Source organism: Anas platyrhynchos, chromosome 11 (assembly GCF_047663525.1).
Source record: "Anas platyrhynchos isolate ZD024472 breed Pekin duck chromosome 11, IASCAAS_PekinDuck_T2T, whole genome shotgun sequence".
Lineage (NCBI taxonomy): Eukaryota > Metazoa > Chordata > Aves > Anseriformes > Anatidae > Anas > Anas platyrhynchos.
In genome coordinates this window covers 3,616,649-3,637,542 of record NC_092597.1, presented here as the reverse complement: position 1 = coordinate 3,637,542, position 20,894 = coordinate 3,616,649, and the positions used below count along the sequence as shown (strand labels likewise).

The 20,894-nt window shown below is 34.9% G+C and overlaps 1 protein-coding gene across 6 annotated transcripts in view; it reads left to right on the top strand.

The window, feature by feature from the left end:
* Window positions 1-20,894, top strand: part of DMXL2 (Dmx like 2) — a 57,065-nt gene that overhangs the window by 19,011 nt on the left and 17,160 nt on the right. For 4 of the 6 annotated variants that reach the window (XM_038184851.2, XM_038184849.2, XM_038184847.2 and 1 more), the window contains exons 11-27: window positions 684-961; window positions 1,145-1,838; window positions 3,043-3,164; window positions 4,220-4,309; window positions 6,353-6,470; window positions 7,200-7,319; window positions 7,721-7,954; window positions 8,926-10,605; window positions 10,893-11,003; window positions 11,772-11,941; window positions 13,256-13,353; window positions 13,507-13,672; window positions 14,623-14,887; window positions 15,608-16,707; window positions 17,765-17,956; window positions 19,522-19,598; window positions 20,164-20,294. In XM_038184851.2, coding sequence (XP_038040779.1) covers window positions 684-961; window positions 1,145-1,838; window positions 3,043-3,164; window positions 4,220-4,309; window positions 6,353-6,470; window positions 7,200-7,319; window positions 7,721-7,954; window positions 8,926-10,605; window positions 10,893-11,003; window positions 11,772-11,941; window positions 13,256-13,353; window positions 13,507-13,672; window positions 14,623-14,887; window positions 15,608-16,707; window positions 17,765-17,956; window positions 19,522-19,598; window positions 20,164-20,294 — 5,646 coding nt within the window. The remainder of the gene's footprint in view (window positions 1-683; window positions 962-1,144; window positions 1,839-3,042; window positions 3,165-4,219; window positions 4,310-6,352; window positions 6,471-7,199; window positions 7,320-7,720; window positions 7,955-8,925; window positions 10,606-10,892; window positions 11,004-11,771; window positions 11,942-13,255; window positions 13,354-13,506; window positions 13,673-14,622; window positions 14,888-15,607; window positions 16,708-17,764; window positions 17,957-19,521; window positions 19,599-20,163; window positions 20,295-20,894) is intronic. The other 2 variants (XM_038184850.2, XM_038184848.2) reach the window with 1 other exon arrangement.

Below are 20,894 nucleotides of genomic sequence, written 5' to 3'. Positions count from 1 at the left end.
GGAGCATCGCCTTAGCCAGTATTTGTATTCCTTCCATGTTATTAAAGATTACAAATCCCATTTGTTTAAAATTTGAAAAACTTATGTCTTCCCTTGTATTCGTAAAGTTAAGAATGAAGAACTATCTTAAGAATTTGTAAAAATAAAAGCCTTTCTACTTAAACCAGTAAGAGCTATTAAAGACAATAAACTGATGTATATTTATTGTCATTTATAAAGCTTAGGTTCTTAAAATCTAGGTTACCATGCAATTTATGACTAAGACTTGCTCGTGTCATCATTCTTACTGCGCATGCAATACATACTACTTCATTACTTGTCACATACCATGTTTCATAATAATCAAATAAACAAAAAAAAAGACATTAATTTGGAGCCAGCATCCATATAAAATACCTATTTTTGTATAGTTGAGCAAAATGATCTTAGAGCATTGATGTTAAGTGTCTGAATTTTTATGGTTGTATTTGTTATTACTTGTATTCCATAGTTAGGATCAATAATCAAATGCCAGGGCCTCTCACTGTTGTACAAACAGATGAAAGATGTTTCTACCTTCAGTTTGCATGAATGTTCTAAGATAGCACTATTAACAGATTTTAAATATTGTTGTTTGGAGTGGAAACTGTAGTAGGACAATACCTAGAATTTGCAAAAAAAAAAAAAAATATTTTCTGTTGCAGACTTGTCTTTAGATAGAGAATCAGAGACAGGGACTGGAACAGGTTCTTCAGAACATGAAGATGGAGAAAGAGAGGGAAGCCCCAGAACATCTCTACCAGCAGGCCTACGCATGCCTCTTCCAACAGTTTTGTTAGATCGGAAAATTGAGTTGCTCCTAACCGAATGGAACAGAAACCCAGATATGCTTTTTACTATCCATCCTATTGATGGTACATTTTTGGTGTGGCATGTGAAGTATTTAGATGAACACACTCCAGGCATCTTTCGACAAGTTCAGGTGTTGTATATTTGAAATTGTTTTATTATTTATGATCTTAATGAACAGTCATTATGTTCTTGCTATTTAAATCTGGTCATCAGAATTACTTGAAATTAAACTAATTCCTGTGAAACAGTTGACATTAATTTGGACTTACACTGGGTTATTATATTCTAATTTTATTTTTTTTTTCCCCTCCAGGTTTCATTTTCTTCTAGGATTCCTGTTGCATTTCCTTCAGGAGATGCTAGTTCCCTTAGCAAAAATATTATGATGTATGCTTGCCCTGTCTTATTAAAAGATAGTAATGCTGTACATCAGAAGACAGTGGACTTTCCAGATAAAACCCTAGCAAGTAAAGGACCAGGCTTTGCTCAGAACAGCACAAATGTGAATATAATTTCTCCTATAGTGATGATGATTTCCAAACACATAGATGGCTCTCTAAATCAGTGGGCAGTTACTTTTGCTGATAAATCAGCTTTCACTACTGTGCTAACAGTCTCACATAAATTTAGGTACTGCGGTCACCGTTTTCATCTTAATGACCTAGCTTGCCATTCTGTTTTACCATTACTGTTAACATCTTCTCATCATAACGCTCTATTAACTCCTGAGTCAGACAGTTCTCAGGATTCTGACAGCATAAACAGAATAATGGATCCTATAAAACATGTAAAAGGTTCTTCTAGGCAGCAACTTAAAAATGCAGCAACCCGTACATTCTATGACCCAAATGCAATCTATAGCGAGCTGATTCTGTGGCGTGTAGACCCTATAGGACCTTTGTCATACACTGGAGGAGTATCTGAGTTGGCTCGAATTAACTCTCTTCATACCTCCGCTTTCTCTAATGTAGCCTGGCTACCAACACTTATTCCAAGCTATTGCCTTGGTGAGTATTCTTAGCAAGATCCCATATAGAGTTAACACTGGGGGCTATAAAACTATTTTTTCAAAATAAATTACTGTTGTATTTGGAGTATATTAACTTTTCAGCAATTTCTTTATATAGTGCCAGTGAACAGTCTTCCTTCATTTGAGACTATGCTACTTCAAAACAGCATAGTTCATGTGGGCTAAGAGTTTGTAGTTACCATGGATCACCTGGCATGGAGTAACTTCTTCATGTTAGTTAGCAATCAGTCTCACAACAGAAAAACATGATCCCATTCCTCAGTGCTTTAGGCAACTTTGCAGAGTGCTGTCTGCACTGACATGGTAGTTATAATGCAAGTGTGATGATGGCAGAGGTATCTGGGTTGTTGGCCTCATACAGTTACAGGAGGCAGTGGATTGAACAGAACTAGTGATTGGACCACTTGATTGAAAAAGTTCTAGACGTGTTAATCTATTAAGCCACTCAGATACTTATTTTTTATTTGTAAAGATGTTGTAGTAGTTGTGTACAATACTAAAATGTAAATTGTGTTGTGAATATCACATTATTAAGTTTCATACTAATAGTGCCAGGATATTTTATTATACTAAGGCCAATCTGACCTTTGCAATTTTTAAATGGGTGTCAAAGATTCTGTGCAACCTCAAAAATCTTAAATGTGTTTTAAAAGGCGTAGCATTTCTTTGATTTAAAAATAAAAAAAGCCCTTTGCTCACATACTAATGTTCTATCCTGTCTCAATCCCACGAAGGAGCTATTCTAAACCTTGTTTACCTTGGATTTCTACTCTAAATCATCTCCAAGAACCCTGAGAAGCTAGAGTCCCTAAGCTCAAGTTCCAAACACCTCCCTTGGAGGTGACAGTGAAGAGAATGTAATCATTTTAAAGGCAGCATTCTTTTACGTGTACTGTCTATTGTTTTTTGCATGTGTGAACAATAGTTTTAAGCAATAGTGAGTTCTGCTTAGGTTATTCAATGTTTATGAGGAGTTTTAGTTCCATAAATGAGCAGAAAGTTATTTTGAAGTCTAAATAATGTTTTAATGTACGTAATTTCTTGGGGTGTTTTTGCTTCAGTATTTTATGACAGTCACTTTTAGAAACATTCAGATACTGTGAAGTGGATTATAATTGACTACGTGATACTATTTCATGCTATTTTTTTCTTTAACTATGTTTTTTTTGTGTTTTCTGTAGGTACATACTGCAACTCCGCTAGTGCTTGTTTTGTTGCATCTGATGGCAAAAACTTGAGACTCTATCAAGCTGTTGTAGATGCAAGAAAACTTCTAGATGAACTAGCTGACCCTGAATCATCTGTAAGTTTTATGTAGCAATGACTTGAAAGTTTTAAAATAAAAATTAAGGTAACTTTTAAACTTTTTTTCCCTCTCCAGTGATTTTTCTTATTTCCTCATGTCTGTATACTAGCTTATATAATTACATGTTTTGCAGATGTCTGTAAACATTAGCAGACAGTAATGTGGATATTACTACTAACAGTGGCTGAACTGAAACAAAATACCCCTGATGAGTTTCCCCAACTTGTAGTATGTAGTGAAAGAAAAAACGAATTTTTTTTCTTTGTCTTCTCAGAAGAGGGGAGTCAGGAGCAAGTGGGCAGGTGAAGATAGGTGAAGACTAGGGTGTATACACTTATACACTAGGGTGTGTATATGAGGGAGGACAGAGATGATGGGATAGGAGGGAGTCAGGGCAGGTTATTGCTAAGGGTAATACTGGCTCTTATTTTTGCTGTTGTAGTCTGTTCTTTCTGTTCTTTTATTACATTTTGTTTCTATGACTGAGCAAAGTAAAATCTGGCCTTGTAACTATTACTGTATAAATAGGTACATTTTTCATTTTTCCATTCTTCTGTTATTTTTTAAGCTATCCTGCAAGCTATAGCTTGTCAGTATTCAGATCAGTCTGAGGAACCTATTACAGGAGCAATGACTGTGAATGCTCCAGCAAAAATCAATAGTACATTCCATTTATATATAAGCTGTATTGATTTTTTTTTTATTTATTTATTTGTTGTGACAAAACTGAAGGTTTAAAAAAAGTGAAGCAGTGTATTTGCGTTTCTCATAGTACCTATATTGTTATGTTATTATGAAAAGATAAGTCTTTAAATAAACATTTACTTTCTATGTAAATTGGTATGCTATCCCCATGAATAGCTGCAGACTGAAAACAGTGCAAATGCCCTGATGAATGCATTATTCATAACTGCCAAAATGACAACAGGAAGAAGCCTATTACTATTTACAGCAACAAGGAAAATTATAGCATCAGTTTATTGTAAATGCTTGCAATTTCCTTCTGTCTAAAGAAAAAATATGCTAACTCATCTCATTTTCCTCTGTTTCAGAAACTTATTGGGGAAGTGTTTAACATTGTGAGCCAACAATCTACTGCTCGACCAGGATGCATTATTGAACTCGATGCAATAACTAACAAAGTAAATAAATGGTTAATTCTTTAGGGTATCACATAAAAATGTTTAATAGCTTTGTTGCTGATTAACCTAATCTGTTGAAAATACAGAAAAAAGAGGACATTTCTCTATGGTGATAATGACTGCCTTGAATTTTTTGTGAATGTTGAGATACCTTGAATGTTTTTATGAGACAACTTACAGTTGTGAGGAGCTCAAAGCCTGTTGTTAAAGAGTGTAACAATATTTCTAGGCATAAATCTTGTTTAAAATAAACTTGACTGAATACTGCTTTACACCCATCATAATTTAAAGAAAGAAGAAAAAAAACACAACTGCCTCCAGAAACCCAAACAAACAAGAAGATCATCACCAACAACAAAAAACAAAAACTACTTAAGTCTTCCAAAATGTGGTAATAATAGCCTTGTATGACTTACAATTTTTTGTCTTTCTCATAAGACACGCTTTTACCTGTTAACTAATATAGCCATGTGTTTCAATCAATGAAATGATTGAATGGTAGTACTATGAAATTTAATTCATATTATTATTTTGATCTTTCAAATTCCAGTGCTGTTTTCTGTTAGGTAGCAGCCTGGGAAAGTAATTTATTTTACCATTTTTTACTTAGACATATAGACATTTTTGATACATACAAAGAAGTACTTCTCTATTTGACAACAGTTTGTTGTTTTTTTTTCTTTTTGTCTTGTAAGTATTAATCACATAGGACCTTCAATTTTTGGTTCAGATTTATCAAATATTTTTTAGAATTTTTATAGATTATTTTATGACTTGACATGAGGAGTACAGGGAATAGCTTAAGAGGTAAGAAACAGTCTTCTACATAAGACCTATGTTGTGGGAAAGACAATAGCAAGACATCCTGGGTGTATTTTATGTTTTCTATTTCTTTTAGCTCCTTAGTCATACTTTCAAGCCTCTAATGTCCTAGTATAAACCTTAATTAATATTTGTGGACCTTACCAACTTCTACAGAAATGGTAAATAAGTTAGTTGGGTCATTATTTTTCAGTATCTAAATCTTTCTTAAATGAATGTAGAAATCAATGTATCAATTCAGGAGGCTGAGACTAGGAAGAGCTTTACATGTAAAAAACAGCCTGCAAAGATTCAAAAGGACGGAAAGCTCTGGGGTCAGGAAGAAGCCCTCTCTCTTCTACAAGTAAACACTGAATCCAGTTTCCTTAGAGGACATCCCAATCATGATGGTGACCAAAGACTTTCCCATAATACAAATGTCATTCACGCATCATCTCACTACCTCCTTTATCTCCATAGCACCTGCTGAAGCTCTAAAAAAAAAACACCTTTTATATTGAGTCAGTCAGCTTTTGCCAATTTCATCCTGGTAGGATTTCAAAAATACCTGTGTGAAGAAAGATGCCTCTCCATGCTTCTCTGGAAAAAAATGTGTTCAACATGAAAACTTTGCTGTGAAACATTTTCCTTGTCTGCAGAAATGAATTTCACTGCCAGCAGCCTCCTTTGTAGAGGGGTGGAGGTACTGAAAAGAGGTCTGTTGTTGTCAGGAGGAACAGCTGTTGAGTTATAAGAGAAGGAATATGTGCAGTTTCTTCCTTTTATTTTGTTAGCAGATTTCTCAATCCATTGCAGTCATCTTTCCACTGAAGATTGATAGAAGTCTAAGAGTTGTTGCCACAGTCCTTTAGTCTATACCTAAAATAATAATAATAATAATAATAATAATAATAATAATAATAATAATAATAATAATAATAATAATAATAATAATAATAATAATCTGTCATTAGCTTCAGCAAAAATATTACAGAATTAGTCTAGTATGGTAGATTTCATTGAAACTGTTGGAATATATACACAATAAGTTCTAGAACATGCTGTTCTTAATGTAAGAGATGAAAATGTTCTGTTTTTCTGATGTATTAAGATAGTTTTCAAAATTATAAAAGAAAGTAATTGATCCTCAATTGATAGTTGGATTGTACAAAAAACATAATTATGTTAGTAAAAAATGTTGTTATACCATTCTGAAAGCGTAACTACTGCTTGATTTTACAGTGTGGCTCAAACACACAATTACTTCATGTCTTTCAAGAAGACTTCATTTTGGGATACAAACCACAAAAGGAAGATGTAGAAGGGAAGGAAACTGAGATATTTTTCCAGCCATCACAAGGTATAGTATAAGAATAACTACTATGAAGTAGGTACCAAAACTGTTCTTAAATACTGACATTTAGCAGGCATTTACGAGATTCATTTTTAATGAGAATATATTGAATTCACTGAAATGGCTGATTCACATTGCTCATATAAATCGTCTACATGGTAATGGTATTAAATAAAACTATTCTAATTTGCCTACAGTGAAATATTTTAACTTGTATGACAAGGTCTGTTTTTCAAAATGCTTTGTGTTATATTTTAAAGATGTGTACAAAGTAGACTAGAAGTGTATTTCCTGAATTAATATGTTGTTCCAGGTGATAAGGTGCATATGTCTGACTTTCCCTTTTATCCTATAGAAAGTAACTGGGGAATTTGGTACTAGACTCAAAAGTTTTTTTTTTTTTAAAAAAAAAGGAAGAAAGCAAGCACTCTGAGAAAACTGAAAACTGTTTTATAATCTAGCAGAGCAGTTCAAGTTGATTAGGAAGAAAAATACATCTAATAAGTTAGATTTGTCATTAATACTCAGGTTTGCTGTAAGTCAGTCTCTATTTTACTAAGTCTTCTATAACTCTGAACAAACTAAATGTTGATTAAAATGTTATTAATAGTACCATTTGAGTATTTTGTTTTGTAATCAAACAATTTCAAAGAGGAAAAAATATTTTTTTAGTATCAGTTTTTATCAATTGTTGAATGTAAACTTCATGATTATGGTAATGTCTTTAAATTACAGGTTATCGTCCACCACCTTTTTCAGAAAAGTTCTACCTAGTCGTAATTGAAAAAGATAGTAATGGCTGTTCTGTTCTTCAGATGTGGCATCTTCATCTCAAATCTGTGCAAGCCTGTTTAGGTGAGTGAGTGAGTAATTGTATTTTCTTAGAGATGAACATTTAAGTAACATAGCAGAAAATTTGAGGTTTGGTGTTGTAGAAGCAGTAGAAGAGTAAGGTTTCTTGCAAACATGGATTGCATTCCATAGCTATGACAATACAAAAATTTGTTAAAAGAGTGAGTAATATACTTAAGTGCTGGATTCTTTAAACTCTCAGTATTTCAGAATACTATGGATATCTTAAAATGAGTAATCATAGCATAAAATTATTTGCAGTACAACTAAGCAGCCAATACACGATATAATTATTTTCTGCATAACCAAAACAATGCTATGAAAAATACCTGATTATAGCATGTTTATGCTTTCTCCTCACATATATTTTTAACACTGTTTGCAATGATTTTTCTTTTGTGTAGCAAAAACTACTGAAAAAAAACCTACTTTATCAGAGAATAAGCTTAGTGTACCTGAACAGAAGACAGTAGATTCTTCTCCAGATATATCACCTGGCATAAGTCCCATTCCACGATCTTCATCAATCGCTAATCTTCAGACTGCTAGTAAGCTCATTCTGAGCTCCAGACTTGTATACAGCCAACCACTGGATCTTCCTGTTGGTGTAGAAGTAATAAGAGCAACTCCCTCAGCAGGTAAATTTAACTTTTTTCTAATTAATCCACTAATTTATCTGCTAGTTCATAAGCTAGTATGTTCTCAGCCTATAACTCTCTTGATTAACTGATACAGGCAACATGGGAATAAACGGGCACTCTCAAATCCATGTCCATGTCTCCCAAATCACAAAAAGTGCATTTTGCAAATCACTCCTTTCTTCATTGTAGCAATTCCTCGTAGAAAAGCTTTTTGTGAAACTTACTGCTTTAATGACTGGAAACTTAACTTCTAGTCTTAATTAATTTATGATCAATTTATAACCCCTTGTTCACCTTCCAACATTAATCTGATGCTTTTTTTTTCTTTTGACTTATGTACTTACCCCGTCTACTTCTGCCTGTTTGTCTCTGTGTCTCTCATAATACTCTTAAGTACCATAGTGCCCCTCTTAAGTTTCATTTTGGTAGGCTACACAAGCCTAATCTTAATTTCAGAATCACAGAATCACAGAATTTCTAGGTTGGAAGAGACCTCAAGATCATCGAGTCCAACCTCTAACCTAACACTAACAGTCCCCACTAAACCATATCCCTAAGCTCTACATCTAAACGTCTTTTGAAGACTTCCAGGGATGGTGACTCCACCACCTCCCTGGGCAGCCCGTTCCAGTGCCTAACAACCCTTTCAGTAAAGAAATTCTTCCTATCTGATTGAAGCTTTGTATTTCTTTATTATTCTAACAGTCCTTTTCTGAATTAGTTTAGTTCAAGTTTATTTTCCTTGAATAGTGACCAGAACTGCAGGTGATTAACATCTAAACTGTTAAGACTGTTATCCGTCTTAAAACATTTGCCCATACCCAGGTATGGGACAAACAAACAAACAAACAACAAAAAAAAAAAACACCAAATTGAAAAGTTCTCTATTAGTAGTTACAATGTTGTGTCTGTCTCATATAGGTATTTGACTTTTTATTACTGATACTAAATGTTTGTTCTGACTTCAGGTCATTTGAGTTCTTCATCAATATATCCAGTCTGCCTTGCACCTTACTTGATAGTAACATCATGTTCAGACAACAGAGTGCGATTCTGGAGATGTACTGTAGAAAAAGACCTGAACAGCAAAAATGAAGAAAGGGAAACATATCATTGGAGAAAATGGCCTTTAATGAATGATGAAGGAGAAGACAACAGCAGTACAGTCACCATAGTAGGAAGGCCAGTTGCCGTTAGCTGTTCTTACACAGGACGTCTTGCAGTAGCATACAAACAACCCATACAGCATAACGGTTTTGTTTCAAAAGAATTTTCCATGCATGTTTGTATACTTGAGTGTGAGTCTACAGGAGGATCAGAATGGGTTTTGGAACAGACAATTCAACTGGATGATTTAGTTAGGGTTGGAAGTGTACTTGATTCAAGGGTCAGTGTAGATAGTAATTTATTTGTTTACAGTAAATCAGATGCATTTTTGAATAAAGACAAATGCCTGGTGCCCAGTATCAAGCATTTGGTGCATTTGGATTGGGTATCAAAAGAAGATGGTTCACATATATTGACAGTTGGAGTTGGTGCCAACATCTTTATGTACGGAAGACTTTCAGGAATTGTAACAGATCAAACAAGCAGCAAAGAAGGTGTAGCTGTTATTACTTTACCACTAGGTGGAAGCATAAAACAAGGTATAAAGTCAAAGTGGGTGTTGCTTAGATCAATTGATTTGGTATCATCTGTAGATGGCACTCCTTCACTACCTGTTTCTCTCTCCTGGGTGAGAGATGGTATACTGGTGGTGGGAATGGACTGTGAAATGCATGTTTATGCACAGTGGAAACACGCTGTCAAGTTTGGTGATGGTGAAAGTGATATTTTCACTACTGAAGACACAGCAACTAAAGATCCACTCAAAGCAAGCTTGATAGCAAAGAAGACCAGTGTAATTGATGGGGCAGGTATTGTGGATGATGTTTTTGGCACTCCAACTGTAATTCAAGATGGAGGCCTTTTTGAAGCTGCTCACGTTCTTTCACCTACTCTCCCTCAGTATCATCCAACCCAGCTATTAGAACTTATGGATCTGGGTAAAGTTCGCCGAGCCAAAGCCATTCTGTCACATTTAGTTAAATGTATTGCAGGAGAAGTTGCGATAGTTAAAGACACAGAAGCTGGAGAAGGAACTGGTCCTAAACGCCATCTTTCTCGCACCATTAGTGTAAGTGGTAGTACTGCAAAGGATACCATCACAGCTGGAAAAGATGGTACTCGAGACTACACAGAGATAGACTCCATTCCCCCACTGCCACTTTATGCTCTGCTTGCTGCAGATCAAGATGCCACTTACATTTCTGAAGAAACTTCTAAAATACCTCAGGGATCTGAAGATCGTGTTAAAAGAAAAACAGAGGATCAGTACTCAGATCTATTCCAGATTCAGCCTGTCACAACTGATGACTTTATTGATTTCGAGCCTGAAAAGAGGGAAAGTAAATCCAAAGTTATTAATCTCTCACAATATGGTCCAACTTACTTTGGCCGAGAACATGCCAGTGTCCTTTCAAGTCACCTGATGCACTCAAGTCTGCCAGGCCTCACTCGACTAGAGCAGATGTTCCTCGTAGCTTTGGCAGACACCGTGGCAACAACAAGCACTGAACTAGATGAGAACAGAGATAAGAATTACTCAGGTTAGTAATGAGCATATTATTAAATTAACATTCTTGCTCTTCCCAGCTAAGGCAAACTTGCTCCTTGAGTATTTTGGGATTAAAAAAGCTGAAAGCAAGTATCAGTTATTCAGATTAGATACATTAGAGCAAAAAACATTTTATAAATTGCTGTATTTCAAGCATAATACTTTATCGCAAATAACAAATTTAGAAACATACATTCCTTACATGCTGCATACAGTAAGTCATATATATGCCCCTGTAGTCATCTGCATATTCTAAAGTCAGTATTTTGTATTTTACAGGAAGAGATACCTTAGATGAATGTGGCTTACGATATTTGTTGGCTATGCGCTTGCACACCTGCCTTCTGACATCACTACCACCTCTGTATCGAGTACAGCTACTCCACCAAGGTAATTCTTGGAATGTGGCATTACTTTCATTTTATCCAGTTGAGCTGACAGGACCTGATAATATTTGATTTATATTGTGATACTTTTATTATCTCCATATTAATTTTAGATGACACCTATTCCATTAAGGCCCTTGTTTTGCAACGTATATGCTTCCCTGCATGCACTGTGAACAGACAAAAATGTAAAGCTCTAGAACAGAAGAGAGATTCTGTGCCATTCAGTTTGAGCATGAATAATTTCCCCAACCAGATAACATACAAATTGTATCATATTTTAAATTGTTTCTGCTGGAGGACTGAAAGGTTTGCTTTACAGAAGTACAATTTTATCTTCCCTCTAAGATAATTTTATTATTTTCATCACAGCAGGTTTTTTTCTTGCTCTGAATAAATGCTGTTCTGAAATACAGAAAGAAAAGCAATTACTGCCTCAACAGCATACAGAAAGATTTCTGGGCCAGGATGGATCTGTCTCTGAGATTACATATTTTTGCTTCTATCTAGCACCATACGAAACTCAAGAACGTATATGAACAGGGTGCTGGAAAGGAATGGAGGAAGCACCGAGGGGAAGCATATATTTCACAGAGAAAGAAAAAAGATGCTTCCACTCTTTCTTGAACAGTTGTGACAAACAGTCCCTCTGACATCTACCAACACTCTTTGCAAAACTCCCTTTGCAAAAAAAAAAAATTTCCTCTCTAACATATTCCATTTGTTTATTAACAAGTTTTAATTTTCTGAATTTTATTATGTTATTGTTTAGGCCTATCTACCTGTCATTTTGCATGGGCTTTTCATTCTGAGGCGGAGGAGGAGTTGATCAACATGATTCCAGCTATCCAGAAGGGAGACCCACAGTGGTCTGAATTAAGAGCTATGGGTATAGGTTGGTGGGTCAGGAATATCAACACACTCCGAAGGTGTATTGAGAAGGTATTTTTATTGCTTACAAATATAGTTATGTGCTGTTATGCTCTAACAGATACTTAGGATGACTTGTGTAGAGCAGATCCCTTTGTACTGCAGCCCAGCTACTATTTTAACAGTTGTTTGTTTTTTTCCATATCCAGCACCAAAACATTAGTACTGTTAGATAATGTTGGCAGTTCTGATTTACCACATTTGAGTTAGGAAAGCCATTTCTGAAAGACCTAATCATTTCCCCCACATTTCACAGTATGTTTAAGATTATATTACTCTATTTTAAGAACAATCCTTCTTCAGATATATGTGACAGGATATATCTATTGATGAAACAGGAAATTATTCAATAATGAGTCTTATTTAAGAAATAAACATTTCATTTTCAAAATGCATAAAAAGTCCTCTTGTAAATTCTGTTGGGTTTGATACTAAAATAGTACAGAACATAAAAGGCCTGAGCAGAAAATAACTGCAGCTTTTACTCCTTTCTGGAGAGTCACAAAAATAGTGTTTTATAGAAATATACACCTATATTATATAAAACCAAAATAACATCAAATCCTATTTTCATGCAGAGCTTTTTTTGCGGGAGTTCTAATAATAGATAAAATGCAGTATATTTTTTAGATATCATTTTAAAATGTTTCCTGTAGGTATCCAAGAGATTTAAATTCTTGATTTAATAAGATTTTCAGCTTTCTTATCAAGTTTGATGGATTTGATTTATTACTAGTCTTTGCTCTGAATTACAACAATTAATGTACTCTTTGAGTTGTTTGTGGAACTTCATAGTTTACTAAATTTCAGAGGTTGTAAAAATAATTTATTTTAGTGTTACAGAATATTTGTTGAATCCAGGAGCAAAACTTAATTATTCTAGTCCTCTAAAGCTAATGCGGTTACATTGCCTAGTCCTATACAGGGGAAAAAAAAAAAAAAGGTCATTAAAGAAATACTTGTATTAGCTTACAAATATGTAAATAATGAATTGCAAGAGGAACTTCTCCTAATAGTATGAGTTACTGTAACACTTTTGATGAAAAGATTTTATTTTCATGGTTGTAACGTCCCACTGTAGTGGTGGGGGGGAGGTGTTAATATCTGGAGTAGTGCTGTTTTTCTGAACCTTAAGAACATTAACTGTGTAATGAGCTGTCACCTATCAAAAAATTAGTTTCTCCAAAACATTCTGAAAGAAATTACTGTTGCTTTATGTAAATAATGCGGTCACCCAGACCATCCTCTCTGACAGAGAACATACGTTCTTAGGTTAAAAGCAAGTTTTATATTTGCAGTAATAATACTAGATTTTGCTTACTGTAGGTTGCAAAAGCTTCATTCCAGAGGAACAATGATGCCTTAGATGCTGCACTTTTTTATCTTGCTATGAAGAAAAAGGCAGTAGTGTGGGGTCTGTTTAGGTGAGTTCTACTAGCTGTAAGTTTGATTAAATCATAATTGAACCAGAAATGCAAAACAGAACTCATTCAGGATTAGAGTTTAATTGGTGTTGTTCAATTGATTGTATCCTAAGGTTATATAATAAGTTGTATATATTACATTTCTTTATGCAGGTCCCAGCATGATGAAAAGATGACTGCCTTTTTCAGCCACAACTTCAGTGAAGACAGATGGCGAAAAGCTGCTTTAAAAAATGCTTTTGCTTTGTTGGGAAAACAACGCTTCGAACAATCAGCTGCATTTTTCTTGCTAGCAGGCTCACTGAAAGATGCTATAGAGGTATTAGCTTTTGAGAAATTATGTTTCAGTTTCTACTTTGAACTTCGTAACTGCATCCTTAAAAGCTGTTCTGCTGATCATTTTCACAGTGTGGCAGCAGAAAGGGGATGTCTGTACAAGACGCCCTTGTGCCCTGTAGACATGCCATTTACTTTCACACTACTGTTAAAAACAGCTTAGAAGATAATCTGAAGGCCAGAAGTATTCAAATACATCAGTTCTCAGTAGAATGGCTCCTGGGAAGAGCAGTCATAAACCCACTGGCAAAACTTTGGTTTGTTGTAATTAAGTTGTTGCAATGCTCTGTTCAGTTTCCAACTATTCTGCATTTCCTAATGTTAGAACATCAAGTTAAAAAAATAAAAAATAAAAAGGAAATCAGAGAGCTCTTCTGAAGCATCCTGATAATCCCTTTTTAGTGGAGCTGTGATGTTTCCTGCCAAAAGGGAGGTGAGAGTTGTCAGCAGGGTCATAACTTAGGCAACATATCTCAGGAGATAAAGGAAATTAGAGAACTTTTATTTATCCTTCCTATGGTATGCAGTCAGTGAGTCTTTACCTGTGAAAGTACATTTCTGCAGATGAGTCAGTGGAAGAAAATCTTTCCAGTGATGTGCTAACATTAAAGTTGAAAGCTAAGTTTATTCAACTAGCTATAACGTCTTTACCTTTACTACTGGTATATTATTTTTTTTGTCATGCTGATGCACTGCCATGCATACTAGAATTGCTGAAATAGAAAGTCAGATCACCTCTTCCCAAACATGGAAGAAAATGTCATTTGGATATATCTCACCACATTTTTGACTCAAAAATCAATATATACACAAAAGATCAGATATGAGATAAAAAATCTGTTCTGTAAACATATATTGCTATTCACTTCATTGTTGTTTTAAAAAACAACCTTTTCATTATAAAGAGACCTTTTCCCACCTTTCTTATCATAGGTGTGCCTTGAGAAAATGGAAGACATCCAGTTGGCTATGGTTATTGCTCGTTTATACGAATCGGAGTTTGAAACCTCTGCCACATACACCTCCATTCTTCATGAAAAAATTTTGGGTTGCCATAAAGATGGAACTGGGTTCAGCTGTACTAAATTGCATTCCGATCCATTTCTGAGAAGCATTGCATACTGGATAATGAAAGATTACACTAGAGCACTGGACACTTTATTGGAACAAACACCTAAAGATGACGATGAAAACCCAGGTAAGGAGAAAACATTAGTGTGATGGAATTATCTAAGACAGAGTAGAGAAGGGGTAATACTTTCTGTGTATGCACGTACTCCCTTTTCTTGAAATGCAATTATGCTGAAATCATTAATTGGATTATATACTAGCCCACTCAATTTCTTCTTCATTTTTTTTCCCCAATTTCTTCCAGGAGCTTCTCTCCAACCCCCCTGTATTGAACTTAGTTTTGCTGTCAGATAAACTCTGGAGGGCCTTCCTTGTTTGGTACTTCCCTATAATACCTCTCTACTACTTAGTGCTGGCTAGTCTTTTCCAGCAGACTTCAAGTTCTCATTCTTGCTTCTAGGAATCACCATTGTCAAGCAGGGCTTCCTATCCTGTCTCTTTTGAGATTAATGTTAAGTGACAGAGAGGTGGCTCCATACATTTCTATAGTATATTCCCTATCCTAGGAAAATATCCATCTGGCCTTATCAGCTTCTTGTAGGCTTAGATGAGTGGAATATAGCAGCGAAGCAAATGTATTTCTTATCTTTCTACTCATCCAACTCATACCTTTAATCTTTTTTTGTGGGGAGTAAGTAATACTTTTGCTTTGTTTTGGCAACTAGACCCCAAACTGTCTTTGGTTTTGTGTTTTGATACATCTTTGTAATGCAGGAAATACTGCAAAGCAAAATAATACCATTTGAAAGCCATTGTCAATAGATGTCATATCTGTTTAATTCCTTAGTTATTGTCAAGTCATGCAATCCTGTGGTATTCAGTTTTTACAATTATCTTCGCACCCACCCTTTGCTCATCCGAAGATACTTCAGCTCACCAGAAGGGACTTTGGCCACCTTAGGTCTAAAAACTGAAAAAAGCTTTGTTGATAAAATTAATCTTATAGAAAGAAAATTATTCTTCACTACTGCAAATGCTCACTTTAAAGTGGGTTGTCCTGTACTAGCCCTTGAAGTTCTTTCCAAAATTCCCAAAATAAGAAAAAAGTCTACTATACCTACAGAAAAAAATGTATCTAGTCCTCCAATACAGGCTGGTATTCAAGATTCCAAAGCCCAATGGGGTGGTGCTGGAAGTGGTGATATAGACTGGTCAAAGCCAATTCCAACTTCCTTTGCGCTGGAGGGTACTGTTGAATCTTCAGCACAATTTGACTGGAGTCAGCCAGCAGTAAAATTTGATGATGAACCTCTTACCCTTGACTGGGGTGAAGACAAAAGTGAGTCAGACGATGAGGGTAAGGATGTTGGCATAATGATGAAAAATTCAAAATCCAGTTCTGAGAATGAAGAACAAGATAAGAAAACCTCAGACATTAACGTCTCACAAACACCACGTGGAGAGATTTCTGATATTGGAGACACTGAGGTTGATGTTATTGCTGAACAACTCAAGTTCAGAGCCTGTTTGAAGATCCTAATGACTGAACTGAGGACTTTGGCTACAGGTTATGAGGTAGATGGAGGAAAACTCCGATTTCAGCTGTACAACTGGCTTGAAAAAGAGATTGCTGCTATGCATGAAATATGCAACCATGAAGCAGGTGGCAAAGACTACTGTAAAACATATACCAAAGTAAATGGGGATCTACTTGATCATGAGGATATTATGGATAAGCCAGACATTGGTTCCTATGAACGGCACCAGATAGAACGACGTAGGTTACAAGCAAAACGAGAACATGCCGAAAGACGGAAGTGGTGGCTGCAGAAGAACCAAGCTCTTCTAAGAGTTTTTCTAAGTTATTGTAGTCTTCATGGGGCACAAGGTGGTGGTTTAGCATCTGTAAGAATGGAGCTGAAATTTTTGCTGCAAGAGTCACAGCAGGTAAAGCAAATTAAATTAATTTCCTTTAACAAGTCTGAACAGTTCTGGACCGACAGTTTTGTCAAATGCTTATGTTTGTGCCTAGATAGATACCTCATGTTCTGCAAGTCTAATGTGTTTGGGGTGAGAACTTGGTATATTAGAGTTTTGTGTATCCATATCCTGGTTATTTGGTTCTTCAGAATCTGTTAGGGGATTACGTTACCTGTAATTATAGTACATAAATGTTGCTGTATATATAGTAGCTGCAGCATTATATTTATGTTGCAATGAAATTATTATATAGGTCCTTCAAATATTGTGATCAAAACTGTAAGTTAAATTCACAGTTGATGAAGTATGATAAAATCTCATTCTCTACACCACTGCAAATCAATGCAAGGGGGCTATAAGGGGTGAGATCTTAGTGTCAAGGCTCAACAAATAATACCAAGTCAGACGGTGTAGTGCATCCTTTTACTATATTATGGCATTTTCTACATTTATTTCATACAGAATAGATATTTTCCAGCAAATGTTAGTGACTAGTCTGAGCAAATACTCTGATAATGGGCAAATCACTTAACTGGCTCCAGTCCCAGGTTCTTCACATTTAAAACAGGAGCGATAGTTGACTGTTTTGGTGGTGGTGGACTTAGTCTGTCATTTTAAAAGGGGGGGGAGAAGGGATGACAAAAACCCTGTTCTTTTCCACTTGAGAAATGCAGATTAGTGCAAATTTGGCTTTTATTATTAAACTCAGATCAGTCACTACTATGTCAACCCATGCTACTTACTACAAATGCACACCTAGTTACTGTTTCTAAGTAGACAATCCCAACACTCCTTAATGAACTACATAAAAATACTTCTCCTGCACTAAATCAAAAAGTGTTCTAGCAAACTTGGCTATAAGGTCATTTGTGTTTTTGCAGTAAATAAGAATTAACTGAGTAGATGTCAGTGAAAGAGAATAAATAACCCTGGAAAAAGTATAAATAAAATTACTGTTTTTTGTTGTTGTTGTTTGTTTGTTCTCAAAGTAATCATTTTAAATGCAATCTTTTCTTTTAAACAGGAAACTACTGTAAAACAACTTCAGTCTCCACTTCCATTACCCACAACGCTACCATTGCTTTCTGCAAGCATAGCATCCACGAAAACTGTGATAGCTAATCCTGTGCTGTATTTAAACAACCACATCCATGATATTCTTTACACTATTGTGCAGATGAAATCGCCACCACATCCTAATATTGAAGACGTCAAGGTAACGAAAACAGTTCTCAGAAAAGGCTAAATGATTATTTATAAAATGGCATTAAAAAATACGCCCACAGAAATAGCATATGAGTTAACTTTTCAGCACTTACCCCTTTCACAATAATGGCCTTCTCACTTAAGCCTAATGAACTGAAAATGGTAGATAACCACGTGTTTTCTGACATATTTTGGAATCTAGTTAGTTCTCTTTCATCCAAATTCTGGTCAGTCATTCTCAGGAAAATATTCCAAGTTTGGATGTTCACTAAAGTACTGAATTCTTGGTCTTAATCATGATCCTATAACTGTCATCATCCAAGGTAAATCCGGTAGGGAGATTATGAAAGTAGAGATGCGAGGCTGTAAGATATAGCTTTCTCTTAGTATAGTAACTATAAATCTTACTCCAGCACAAATTTCTCCAGTTGTACTGATTTTCCTGGAATTGTGATGAATTACTTATCTGGCTCCACACCCTACAGAGAATAAAGTCTGTTCAGATTCATTAAGTAGACGGAGAAAAAAGCCAAAGAGCCCAAGACTATTGCATCGTTAATTAGAAAGATGCTAAATCATTAGGTTGTTCATTTAGATCAGTACTCATAGTCATTAAATGAATTTGATTTTCTATTGACTAGATGAAAGTAGAGAAGAAATAGGAAACTAAGTGGGTTGTCCCATTGCAAGTCAAAGATTTCTAAAACTGTAACCCAATGTCATTCATTTCTCATTTACTCATTATGCAATAATAAGCATCTTTTTAACTCTAAAAACTCACATTTCACATGCATTTTTATTTAAAAGAGAATTCAGAGAAAACTGACACTTACTGCAAAACTCTTTAGATAATTTATATCTTTAATCTGAGATTTAACATCTTATTAAATAGATGGTAGGAAAAGATGGAAACAAAGAATTGATTTTAAAAAAAGCTTACAGGCTTACATTTTTAGCAGTTTCACATTACCATTTTCATCACACTTTGGATTCCATCAGACTTTCCAAGAAATTTTTGCATTTCTTCTTCTATTTAAGAACTGGAGCGTTTCTGCTGCATTGCAAGGCAATAACAGAGTACTATTCTTGTTACTGAGAGACTTTTGAAAAAGATTAAGCATATGACTGAGGTGAAAACAAGATTATATATAAAATAAAATAATCATACAATTGTTACACAAACTTTTGTATTACCCATATGAAGCAACTAATACTATATTGAGCTATGATGTCATATAATATGGCTTCCAGGAACCATTCCTACTATAGAAATCATTATTACAATATTGTGAGAGTTCTATATAATCAATTATCTTGACATAATATTAGAAGGCATAATATTAGAATATGTATGTTTAGATTTTGACTGTTATTGACTAATCTCCATCAACCAGTTGAATTTTTAAAATACTGTATTGTAAACCTAGGGCTATTTTTAATTACCATTTCCTGCACTTGGTTTAAAACTGGGAGATTTCTGCATAACACATTTTTAAATGCTGTTTAGAAAGAAATATGCTTTACACACCATTTATGTATAATTTATATATAATTTACCAGCTGTTTTTATTTTAGGTGCACACGCTTCATTCTTTAGCAGCTTCACTTTCTGCATCCATTTATCAAGCACTGTGTGACAGCCACAGTTACAGGTACAAATAGAAGTTTTCTTAGAGTCCTACATTTGGAGTATACTTTGTGCATCCAAAATGGAAATTCTTCATGCTTGTGTCTAAGAAAAGCGATTAAATTACTGTGTATGGCTGTAGATAATTATACAGCTTACATTTTGTTAGCTTTGATACTCCAAATCAATTTTATACAGATAAAATAACAGCAGTTGTTTTTTTTCCAACAAATAACAGGACAATCTGCTGTCACTCTTAAGATGCTTCTGAGAGAACATTTGACTGCTGTTTTCCACAGCACATCATTGCTGTATAGGGGTGTGCAGGAAATATTTGAGCCTAACTTAAGTCAGGTTTCAGAAAGTTTATATTTAAAACTAAAACTGGAAGAGAAAGCTGTAAAGCATACAAAGTTTTAATTTTAAAAAACATTTTGTATTCCATGAAATTATATAACTCTTTACTTATTCTTGTAGAATTTTAAATGTTGCATTTTCTAACTAAAATGAGAAATGTACTATACTTGATTGAAAAAATATTCTAAAATCCTTTCTCATCAGAAAAAAAAAACAAATTGATTTGTATTTAGCAGTCAAACAGAAGCAAATCAGTTTACAGGGATGGTTTATCAAGGACTGCTTTTGAGTGATCGGCGCCGACTGAGGACAGAAAGTATTGAAGAGCATGCAACTCCAAATTCGTCTCCTGCTCAGTGGCCTGGTGAGGCAAAAATAATGGTTATTTTAAACACCACCCACTGGACAAGCTCCACATTTCAATATTTTCTCACTGTTCTGTAATACGTGTATAATAATTTACAGTACAACTTGATGCTAATCTTTCAACCAAATCTGGATGAAATTTGATGGATGATCAATGATGGATAAGTGTTTTGTATTTAGTTCTCAAATTAGTAACAGCCTTTAGCTTCTTCACATATCAAAACAAAAACAAACTTTATTGCAAAACCTTATTCAAAGAAGAGATGATGATCCTCATGATAAGGTCTGTAAGCTGTTACTTTGTTGTCCTAAAATGTTTTCTTCCAGTCTTTCTCACCCCCAAGCAAAGCTTTTCCATTAGCTGTTTAAACAGTACTGTCTTACATACATGCTTTACTTGCTGTAGCTGTCAAAACAGCTATTTTTGAGTTACTGACATAGATTTAGTATTTTGAAGTCAACTCTGGCAATAGTGCAAGAGGCATCAGTTTCACACGCAAACTGAACTGAGACACAAGTCAGAAGTCCCAGACTAAAGAAGGGTTTTTATTTCAATCTTTATGATTTTAAGAAAAATAATAATAGTATGTTTCATCCA